Consider the following 11,581-nt stretch of genomic DNA (forward strand, 5'->3'; position numbering starts at 1 on the left):
AGGATCACTGGGTATTACCTTGATCACCCTTTGTTTTTGATTCGTGGAGGGAATTTCCGCGGTGTAGTTGCGGTTGCTTGAGCTTCAGGTACTGACGCTGCTTGTTCTCCACTTGTTGCCGTTGCTTGATCTACAAATGCTCCGAGGTCCGGTAGAGGTGTGCGACTCGCATGCTATAGTGGCTGGAGATCACCAAATATCTGTCGCATGATGTTTTGATCCTCTGTAGTTGAAGGTTGGGGGAGTGGTTGGGTGTTAGGAGCTAGTTCTTGTGGTTGAGGCTATGGATTTGAAGCGATGGATTCTGGACGAGGTGCTGATTGCGGATTTGCAGTGTTGTCAGTGGCAGTGGTGTCATCATTGTGCATGGTAGTGTGCTCTTGTGTATCGTCCATGTTGTGCAAGATGTGAGTGCGTGTATGTTTGGGCTTGAGAGGATCTTCTAAAATGTGCAAACAAGAAATGAACTTTGAGTTGTGAGTTTTGACTTATATAGTGCTTAAACTTTTAAAATTTAAAAAAAAAACTCAATAAATTCATTAAAAATTAAAAAAGACTTCAAAATAGATGAAACTTGAGCCATGGGACTAATAATTGTCGCCTTTACAAATCACTTTGCATGACAATGGATGTTTACAATAGAAATGGTTAGTGTCAAAAGGAAATTAAATTCACCCGCCGCCTGCCCATCATGTTGCCTTGTCTCCAACCAGCGTCAGAATCGATCTTTTGCACTCGAAGCATGATATGATTGTGATCGCCTCAAGCTAACCACTTTTTCTATTCTACATTTTTAACTTCTTTGTTCTCTTTTTTTTCTCTCTCTCTCCCTGCTAAAACTCTGTAGAACCAATTGAACATCTCGTGAAGGGCATTGCTCTTTTTTCTTCCACCTCCATGTCGTGTATTTTTAAAGTACACTGCTTTTGCTTGATAGTGTGAGCGCTCCATCCCTTGGCTGCTCCAAATGCCTAATGAACCATAAGTGTCGAGGAAAAAAGCACTATGTGCAAAAAGCATGTGTTGAAAAAAAAACAAATTTTAGTTTCGCATACAGATTTATTTTGATTGAAAATATCAAATGCTCAACACACCATGTAATATGCTATGTGTGTCTCCCCCCAAGCATCCACCATTTGTGCTGTAAAACTATTGATTACAAATTTTAGGGTGGATATCTCATCATCGGTTAGCTTTGCCTTTTCGAGAAGACGAAAAATATCATCAGTAGACTGCCACACACGAGCACGCTTAATTCCTATGGCTGCTTCATTACCTTTGTAGGTGGTAATGTCACACACCTTTTTCCACAACTGAAACTCATTAGGACTTTGGGAGTCTGAATAGTTTGAAAGCAAATGTCTAGCTTTACTACCACCCATACAAACTTTATTAGGGCGATCTTTGTACTTCTAGACGCCTTCTTGTATTTTGATAGCTCAACTGCACCCCCATGTAGACCAACACTCGATAGAATAGATTCTAGTTCTCGTATACACTCTTCTCTTCTTTCTGCAGGCTCCATATTCCAAGCGTAATTAATATGGAGCATAAGCAACTTGTCAAGAATTCGTAGACGGGCATGAAGGGTGCACATATGCACATTTATCAGTGGTATTGAAAGAATAGGATCCCAATTTGGATCATCCATGTTTTGATTAGGAGGTACTTGCTGGTCACAACTGAGGATACCTTGAAACCATTGTTGTAGTGCTTTACCCACTGCTTGTGTAGTGGGTACACCTTTTGCAGAGTTGATTATGACTTTGCCTCCCTTAGCATTACCACCTTTCAACTTGCTGGCCTTTGCACCCTTGCCATCAGTTTCCATTGAGACTTTACTGTGGAAGCAATAAATGCATGGAAAGAGGGTCATTGCACCTTGCTTGCACCCTAACATACACTTGAGTGTTTTCAAGTCTCCTGCCAAATGCCACTCAACTTGGAATGTTCCAAGACCTGAAACATGCAATCTCTGTCCTTCTTGTTATTGTCGAATGACATCAACGATTGCTGTGTGATTGCAATACCATTTGAGAGTCTCATGTGTCTCATGTGGGAGATGAAAAGTTGCCAGCCACCAAATATTTTTCTCTGACTGAACACCTAAACAAGTGTTTCCCTTCTCATTGGCATTTAGCTCCACATCAACACCCACCAAGGCCCTGCTCATCAACGTAACACTTACCCTTTCAAGCCGTTGACCTTTAACAACTTGGCACTCATCAAGCTTCATAACAAATATCACTTTCCCATCACACTCTTCTTGTGTCAACCCATAAAATCTTATCATTGACTCTTGGAGCTTCAACAAGTCAATGTATTGTTAAACTCGTTGTAGCAGAATACTTTGTTGTCATCTAATGGCATGTCATCCTTCACATACTGAAATCCACCCAACAAGCTTGCAACATCATTATTGGCGCACTTTTTTGCATCACTGACAGTGTAAGACGTTGGCAAAAACTGAAACAAACCTTTTGTTCGATGACTGAGTGTGACACTTTTATACAAAGTTTCATAGGCCTTGAAACTTATTCCTGAGCTGTCACACACCTCCATCATCTCTTGAGGCAACACAATGTCCTTTAGCTCACTGAAATACTTCTGCCGCAAAACATTAGCAGTGGCAGCATTGAATGGATCATCTAGTAGCTCAACCAACTCCTTTGGCTTGATGATATGCTACAGCAGAGCACGTCCAGTTGTTTGAGCATCGGGATCAATTCCCATCATCATTCGAGCCAAGTTTCTGCATATTGAATTACCGTTACACAAACCTGTAGAACATATAGGAAATCATAATCTTGCATCAGTATTCTTACCGAGTTTGATGGACACGTTTCTTACGAGCTCCACCACTTGAGGATAGAAAAGACATCGCTTGTCTCTTGCGCTTACGAATGTGGTAGCCGAGGGGAATGTGTGTGAGGTGATCGATTCGCCGACGCATATTGTGTGAAGTGTGTTATAGTTGAACATAATTGTCTAGTCGACGCTCCTGCTCTTTTTTTTGTGCTTTTTCATTGAGATTCGCCATCTCATCGTTCAGTTGCTTCATCTTCTTGTTGGCTTCCTCTCTAACTTGTTGTAGATCTTTCGTAGACTTCTCTTATAGTGATGAATAGGCAGCAAAGAGATGTTTACTTGCTTTCCATTCATTGACAAAAGCTGAATACAATCTCCAGCAGTGGCCAAATAGTCCGCCTCTTCCATCTCCAATAAAACGCAGAAGCCCAATGACATTATGAAAGGGTAGTGGTGCATTATTCGTTGGATCACCTGGATAAATGTGGCCATTAAACCATAAGTTGATTGCCTTGCACCCAATGCTTTGTAGCTGATCTGCAGCATTGGGACTCGATGTGCCAAGTCGCACAGTAACATACTCCTGCTCCAAATCAGCATTCAATCGATATCGTTTTGGCCTGTTAGTAATGTCTTGCAGTGGAGGGAGATTGAATGACATGTTTGTTAGCTAATCAAGAAAAATAGTGAGAGAATGTGTAATGGTGACTACTGCAAGCAGAAAAATTTGGCTATGGAGGGAAAAAGTGGAAGGTACTCAAAGATAATAGAGAAGGATTATGTTGTGGAGGGAAGAAAGAGAGGGAGTGTAGCTCAATCTCTTTTAAATTCAAAATATTGATCATGAGGGATTTAGAGAGAGAAATGCAGCTGCACACAGAGGTAATGGAGTTCTCCATTGCTCTCACCTGAAGCTAGAATGGGAGGAAAGAGAGCCTGAGAGAGAGAGAGAGAGAGAGAGAGAGAGAGAGAGAGAGAGAGAGAGAAAGACATAAAGGAAGAGAGTGAGAGAGAGTAGATTTGCAGCCTTGAAGGATCTACACTTTCTGTCAGATGTAGGCAGCATAAAATGTCCTCTTGATGATTGGGAGGTGGAAGTGACAAGAGAGGAAAGGGGGGGAAAGAGAAAAAGTTGGCTCACGTTTTAGAGAGAGAATGCAAAGAGAGAATATGCAAAATCTGCTTTTTGGGCAGGGCGGGGGCTGAAAAGTGCTTCTTTTAATGAGAACTAAGTGAGAGAGAGTGTTTTATATGTTTTAGAGAGAGAAGAGAGATAGGGAAAGACATTTTAAAATTCAGTTACCCACCTCTCTTTTGTCTTAAAGTAGCCTATTTTTAAAATACAAAATATACAAATGGTATTTTTTTAAAATCTCAGCATAGGCTTTTTTGCCCTCTCTTTTAGACTTGGGCAAACTTGACTTAAGCTTTAAGCATTTCCTTAAACTGCCAAATAAAGAGGCCCTCCTATACCCCATTCCCTTCCTAATGCCTGTCAAGAACAACTATGTCTGCTGCACTGGGATTTTCAGCGCGCGAGAGAAGCTTCTACTAATATCTGCTCGTGTAGGAAATGCCCACGCAAGTTCTCCTTGGCTGAAACCTTCTTTTGGAACGCGTCAGAGTGCTAAATTTTTTGTGGGCAACCGGTATTGTGCTTGTCTAAGTGTGACTATTCCCCGTAGGAACACACACAAGCTCCTATGATTGTACTCTAACTCTGTCGCGCACTTCATACCATCTACACGGTCTTCACGAACACCAGAGCAAGAACATGTGATGAGAGAGATAATTGGCTGAACTGAGAGGAAAGAGAGGAGAGTCTGAGCGTGGTTGAAAACTGTTGTAGAGAGCCACAAACTGGTAGCACTTTCTCCTTACAAGACTTGTGCATGTTGATTTCTTGCCAAATGGAGAGAGAGAGAGAGAGAGAGAGAGAGAGAGAGAGAGAAGTACTCGCAAATTGCCAATGTTGGCCTTTATAAGTTTTTTAGGCCAGCTTGCTATAGTTTTAGTCTTATTATAATGTTAAGTCATTTGACTGCGTTCATACAAACCCGAACACTCATTTTTAAAAGATTTTAAACTTTAGACTCAAAAATGGGAGTTAAATCCCAGTTTCTAGTCAACTTGGGGTATTATTAACCCAACCAACTTCATATCTCTTCCAACCTAGTCTATCAGCTCCCATCGGGTCGTCCTATTTCCACTGTGTCAGTCAATCACGTCATGGACACGACCGTCACAAAATCTATTAAATTATAGCTTTTCTAAGCAAAGTGGGGACACCATCTTATTCATAAGCTTGTTTTGAACTATTTGCACTATGTCCACTGGCTATTGTTCTACTTATCATACTATCTGGACACGAATAAATTTCCAGATGGCACATTGCATCGAAAATTTTACCCGTTTATAATTGGTACCAATAAATTCATAAATTCTTTTTGTGTGGAAAAAAATTATTTTCATTTATTTGTAGCCATAGCTAAAAATATTACATGAAGCATCAACAACAACAATTCTCGATTTTGGTAATTTTTGTCAGAGATTGCATAGGTTGAAATTTTATACAGTTTAACAATGATGGAATTAATGGTATTGTCAGTGTAATGCTATAAAATAATTCCATGCTTGGAAGTTCACAATGACCAATTTCCTAATGGATAAAGGTTAGTGGGAGCAGATCAAACGTGAACATGAAGACGCACCATGTTGCCCGAGGAGTATCATACTCCTCAAATAGATGAAAACATTCAAGGATTGGAACTAAGGAACACATAAGGTTATGCTTTGAATGCTTGTCAGTGTTAAGAATAGAATGCTTGGGCATATACAGATGCCAATTCTCCTAAGGTTCGTATCGCGAACAATGAACAGACTTTCTCAATGCCACGTGAACCAATGAGTTGCCACGAATCTTCAGGACTTGTTACATATCTTATGGATAACACTCTCTGCAATTGAGCTGGCAGCTAGTTCACGACCACCTTTCTGCGATTGATGGACAACCTTGTAAGCCATCCTCTCTCGCCCAAGAGTGCCTATGTCAACAACGTACATTGCTTCTCGCTATGCATGTTGAGCAATTGTTACACATTCTATTATTAATATGAGAGTTGGCCGCCTTGTGTGGCAAGACACTCGGACGACATACCAAAATTTCAACCAAAGTAGGCTCTAGGCTCCGTCCATAGTGTCCATGTCACACAAACTCACTAGATATGACCAACAATATGGTTACAACTTAAGAAAGAGCTCAACACTACGATTAAAATGGACATGCCGATAAATGATTATGGTGTAAAGATAAAGGACATATGTGAATCTCTTGCACCAATTGGTGTTACCATTGATGATGATGAGATGAAAGCATGTACAAGACTTGCATTCATACTTGAGAAAACATTTTGACTTTTACAGATCTTGTGTCATTGCTGATTGTGAAAGATAAGAACACTAGTGAAGACTTATCTTCAAAAAACTGCAAGTAACTCTAACCACGTCTTCTACAAGAAGAAGAGAGAAAGAGACAGAGAGCATGGTACAAGCTAAGGTGGCGGCCATGGTTGTGGAAATCAAAATCAAGGCAATCAACACATGTTTGATAATCAAAGACAGAATACAAGTGGTATAGGAAACTTTCAAAGCAGAGGAAGTCAAAGAGGTCGTAGAAACTTTTACAAAAATCATCTGCAAAATAATGACAAGGGATGTTCAATCAAGTCTACTTCAAGCTTTAGTATCCACAAAGCTTGAGGGGTCCACCTCAAAATATGTAAGTGCAACACATGATTTACCTTGAGGGTTTTTTTTATATAAAAGAGTTATAGAATTACACGTCTAGGAGGGGCTTAAAAATGTAAGTTTCAAAAACTGTTACAAGATTATGAAGGAAGAGGGGGCATTTAAAATATGAAGGAATGTGTGTTGAAGGATTTTGTATATGCCACTTGCATGCATATGCTATACATATTTTTGAAAGGTGGACCCCTCAAGCCAAAACAACTTTTCAATCACTAATAGAGGTACCCATCAGCCCAAGAGATTAATTATAATGCAATGTATGGTGAACACAACGTTTGCAAATGCTTTCTTCATCAGACTCGCATGCCTCTCTTCAAAATACGTAAGTCCATCTATGCATATAGATGCCTGCAAATTTAAAGATTCTTTTTCCCTACTTTTCCTAGAGTGGCACACTCTTCATTTTATAGGGATGCATTCAGTGCTTGGGTCTCAACTAACAATCATGCCACCTAGAAACCAAATAATACCAACTATAGGAAAAGGAAAACTTCACCCAAAATTTAAAGAATTTCATTAAATTTGAAAATATAGCTCAATTTCCTCTCTAAACAAGCATAGCAAAGAATTGTGTAAGGTTAGCAATATGTTTTTTCCGGAACAATAGATGCATTGCATTGGAATCTTTGTAGTAATGCCCAAGTCTCCCACTAGTTCCCTTAAGCCAACAACTTCTTTGTTGGATTTTGCCACAACACCATACTTGGCTTTTGTTGTAGATATAGATGTAGCACCTTGTAAAGAGATAGCCAAGAAATTCACTATCAACCTATATAAAGACATAGCCCAAAGTAGACCTTCTATTGTCCACATTCCTACCTAATTTGCTTATGTGTAGCTGACCATACATGCCTCTTTGCATCCAAAGCAAATGCAAAACTCCTTCGTACCATTGAAGTATCTCATAACACATTTCACTTCCTCACAATGATTCTTGCCACCAGGATATTGGACATATGTTTGTTGATGAGTCCCATTGCTCACACTACATTAACTGTGTGTGTCCCCTAGTTAGTCTTTCTCAAACACTTCATCCAAAATATGAATAACAGTAACACTGCCATGCGCCCCTATCCAGCTAATCCAAAGGATACCACATAAACAATGCTCCATAGTTTTGTCCATGCTTTTTCAAGCAATGGTAGCGGAACATGTATCAGATACAATTTTCAACATACATTGTTACAAATAAACATCCGTGAGATACTGCATTGAGGTGGAGGTGCATATCACAGCTGAATTTCCAACATGCACACAAATATATGAAATGCCTACCTCTAATTTACAAAATCCTCAGACCTCAATGCAAACAACCATCCGGTCAGTGTTTCCATTTGCATTGCTGCTTTCTTTTTTGGCGGGGCCTTTAAATCCTGTAGCCAAGTAGGTGGGCATCCGCTCCAGAGAAGCAAAGCTGAATCCCTCCCGTCTTACCTCCATTCCCAACGTAGAGCTCTCAGCTTGGGACTCCACCTGAACACAAGCAGCTAAAATCCCCAACTGAGCAGTTTTTGACCCAGCATCACCATATTCCTGTGTGAAAATGCCAAGGGTTGTTGTAAGCTGATCATCATCTTGGGCCGTTGTGCGATCGGTTCGAAGAGCTTCTGCACTACTTCCTGAAGCCACGCTTGCAACAGCAGCAGACTCGTTACTGCCCCAGCATCTTTGCATACCATCCACCACTTTGTCCGGAGACAACACCAGACAGTAATTCCTTCCCAAATCAAGCCAACCTGTGGTGCTTCTATCCAGATCCAAATCCACAACAAGGTTAATGCCATAGTCAATCTCTACTGAGACTTCTAGCCAAAGCTCTTCGACAGCGTCGTTTGAATCTTGGGGAGGAGCATGAGCCTCTTCTGGAGCCTTAATTAGCCTGATGTCTTTGGAGGAACAGGCTTCAGATGCGCTCAAAGGTGAACGGCCCATCTCTTTCTGTTGAAATGTGCTCTGGCTGGAGCCGATGCTTGGCAAATTATGGCTGTTTAAGGACTGCGGAAAATGCAGGAAATCAAATGTACGCTCGAAGACTACTAGTCTACAAAGCATGCGGCAGTTCAACTGGTAAAGTACATGACATGCACCTCTCATACCATACCACTAGTGTTTCCAAACAAGGCAACTTCCACTCACACGATACATTCCAAATAAACGCCACCGCTTTCACCTTTCATGTCACTTCTGAGGAAGCTAAACGTATGCGTTTCTATGTCTCAGCAGCAGTATTTTGCTTCTCACCTACATGCCGTTCCAACTTGTGGCTTTCACATTCACGGATTTATGTAAGACTAGAGCAGAGAACCTTGCCTGCTTGTGCGATGCTTCAACTGGTGCGCAAATTGAATGTAGAGTTTGGATGGACACTTCCGAGAATTGAAGGGATGTAGTATCCTCAGCTTTCAATCGCTTCTCCTGCAAAAACTGCGACCTAGTCTTCCTCCTCAATTCACCGCAATCCCTTTTCTGCCTGGCTCTAATTTTAGCGCCACGTTCTGGAATGTGCTTCGATTTCTTCCTATCTGAGCTCCTGCTAGATCCACTTTGCTTTCTCCTCGACTGCTGCTGGGCAGACGTCTGCTGTTTCATGGCTGCTAATCATTCTATAACGCTGCAGAAAGGGGATAGGTCCTGCACAGATTGCATGCATGTGGAGTTCAAAATCAAAGTAGAAAACGCAAAACGTTAGCTATTGCGCTTATTCGTTTATAGCCGAGCTTACAGAGGTCTCCATGGATTGAAATGTAAGGCAGCAGCTCCGCGCAGGAAAGCAGAATTTCAAAGTGGTTTATAAAACCCTCCGATGACCTTCGACAAAAGTGATACCTACGTTGAGCGTCCATGAATGTGGGAGCCTCTTCGCAGGAGTGCTTCTACGATTCGTGTTTGAGAGAGAGGAGAGAAGGTAGAGGCCTCTTGAGTATTTTCTGGCGCACGCATCGGAAGCCAGTCGACCGTTGTGTTCACCATTGGACATTTAAACGCAGGTCCATTTTTAGAGGGGGGAGCCACGTCTCTATTTGACACCCTCAATTTTTAGAGGGGATATAGGGTCCCAAATCATTGTTGATCGTGGGTCGTCGATTCATTGAGAGGAAAAAATAAATTGGGTAGGATTTGACCTCACAACCTCCCCGTCCCAAGACCAATGCATTACAACTATGTTATTACACGCGTTTTGATAAGCATGTAGAACGGTAGCGTCATATTGTGTAGATCTGGCTTGTCGCGATCTTAGTTCACATCGAGTTTACCTCGGGTTCACATCGAGTTTACACCACAACACTATAGTTCACAGACTTTGCAGAGTTCACATCTAGTTTACATGTAAGTTCACAACTAGTTCACATTTGTACGAGTTTACATTGAGTTTACATCAAGTTCACAACTAGTTCACATTTGTACGAGTTTACATCAAGTTCACATCTGGAATCAACGGTTGTGATTTTCGCCGATAAGCGACGCCGATTTTCAACCGTAGATCCCCTCTAAAAATTGAGGGTGTCAATTAGAGACGAGGTGGGGGGAGGGCTGGTAGTTGGCGGCTGGCCCATCATTGGGGTATCTAGATTCTAGACTCTAGAGTCTAGAGTATAATGTTGCAGCAACTTCAAGCCTAGCAACTCGAAAATATTGAAGGTGAAACCTAGACGTAATAAACAACTAGAATTTAGAGGGACGAGGGGATGGGAATGACTACTCGACTGTTACCATATACATGTGGTAGTGATGTGTGTGAACACACTTAGGACCGTCGAGACATTTTTTTCATCGCTAAGAGGTTTTTCCTCCCGTGCATTGTATATACATCCATCATTTTAAGGCTATCTATCTTTCCATTGCACACTAAGTAAAACACTCTCTGTTGTGTGCTCTGAGCTTCCTTCGTCTTCTCCAAGTTGTGTGTGTTTTCCTACAACCCTTATTCCAACAATAGATGTCAGAGCAAGTTGTATCCTCTCGGGTTTAGTCGCCAGCAGCTCATCACACACCTACTCACTTTCTTCGATTTTGGTGAGCGTTATCAGGTCAATTATGAGAAAGCTCCAAGAGTCCAATCTGCTGAGATTTTTGATTCGGTCTCATTTTGGCCTTCGTTTCCACTACAGGCAGTACTGCGCATGCTATTTCGTCATTTTGTGCAAAAATTCTATCAGTGCCGTTTTTTACAAAACGGGTCTCTTACAATCTTCTACAGTTTATGTTATATAGGACGTGTTGTTTTTGCTTCCTTTCTCCTCTTTTCAAGTAGTTTTTACATCAGGTGTAGCATTTACCATGACTGACAACAACACAGATGTATTCAAGATGTTTGTTGATGATATGATGCAACATGTTCTTGTCTCAAAGGGCGTTTGGAACATTGTGCAGGGCATTGATGTACGTCCTGGTTCTGAGGATACAGGTACGTTGAGGATATTGCAGGTCTTGCTACAAGGATTGTTGTTGTTAGAGTTGTTTTGCCTACGGCTGAGCAAGCTCGTTGGAATGTAAAACAATTGCAGGCTCGTGCATTGATTGCGTTGTCTGTGAAGCGCACTATTACTCCTTACATTCGTTTAGCGAAATTTGCAAAAAAGGCTTGGGATATTTTAACTGGTCTTTATGCAAGTTGCAATGAGGCAAAAATTGGATTGTTGAGTAAAGAGCTGGAGTCGAAGATTATGCATGAGGAAGATGACATGGACACTTATCCTTGCTGGTGTCAAGGATATCAATGAGCAACTTATTTCTGCAACAACGGAAGTCATTTCCGATAGTTCCCTTGTGCAGACTATTCTTGATGCCTTGCCAGATTCTTATCAGACGTTTGCTAGTACTTGGAGAGACTTATCACCTAAGAAAATCCTGAAGTTCTCAAGTTTGATGCATTACGCACATTGTTGTTGCAAGAGTCGTTCTCCAAAAAAAACAGACTAGACAGTGTGCAGTTGAACAGGCCTTTATTGTTGCTCAAAGAAAAGGT

General features: G+C 41.3%; 1 protein-coding gene across 1 annotated transcript; it reads right to left on the reverse strand.

Annotated features, from left to right (window-relative positions):
• Positions 1-7,713: 7,713 nt before the first annotated feature.
• LOC147441693 (uncharacterized) lies at positions 7,714-9,585 on the reverse strand. Its single transcript, XM_086483782.1, has 3 exons — positions 9,338-9,585; positions 8,926-9,246; positions 7,714-8,610 (listed from the first exon to the last, which is right to left on the reverse strand). Exons 2-3 carry the CDS (start codon positions 9,202-9,204, stop codon positions 7,909-7,911), a joined length of 981 nt encoding a protein of 326 aa, XP_086339908.1. The 5' UTR covers positions 9,205-9,246; positions 9,338-9,585; the 3' UTR covers positions 7,714-7,908.
• Between the last annotated feature and the right edge of the window lie 1,996 nt (positions 9,586-11,581).

This window comes from Adiantum capillus-veneris, chromosome 15, assembly GCF_014529385.1.
Source record: "Adiantum capillus-veneris isolate H3 chromosome 15, ASM1452938v2, whole genome shotgun sequence".
NCBI classification, from domain to species: Eukaryota; Viridiplantae; Streptophyta; class Polypodiopsida; order Polypodiales; family Pteridaceae; genus Adiantum; species Adiantum capillus-veneris.

Bases quoted from the DNA above. Each gene is read 5' to 3' on its own strand.
- LOC147441693 (XM_086483782.1), bottom strand. From the start codon at position 9,204: ATGAAACAGCAGACGTCTGCCCAGCAGCAGTCGAGGAGAAAGCAAAGT. The intron at 8,611-8,925 runs GCAAGGTTCTCT...CATTTTCCGCAG, and splicing joins TTGAAGCATCGCACAAGCAG to TCCTTAAACAGCCATAATTT.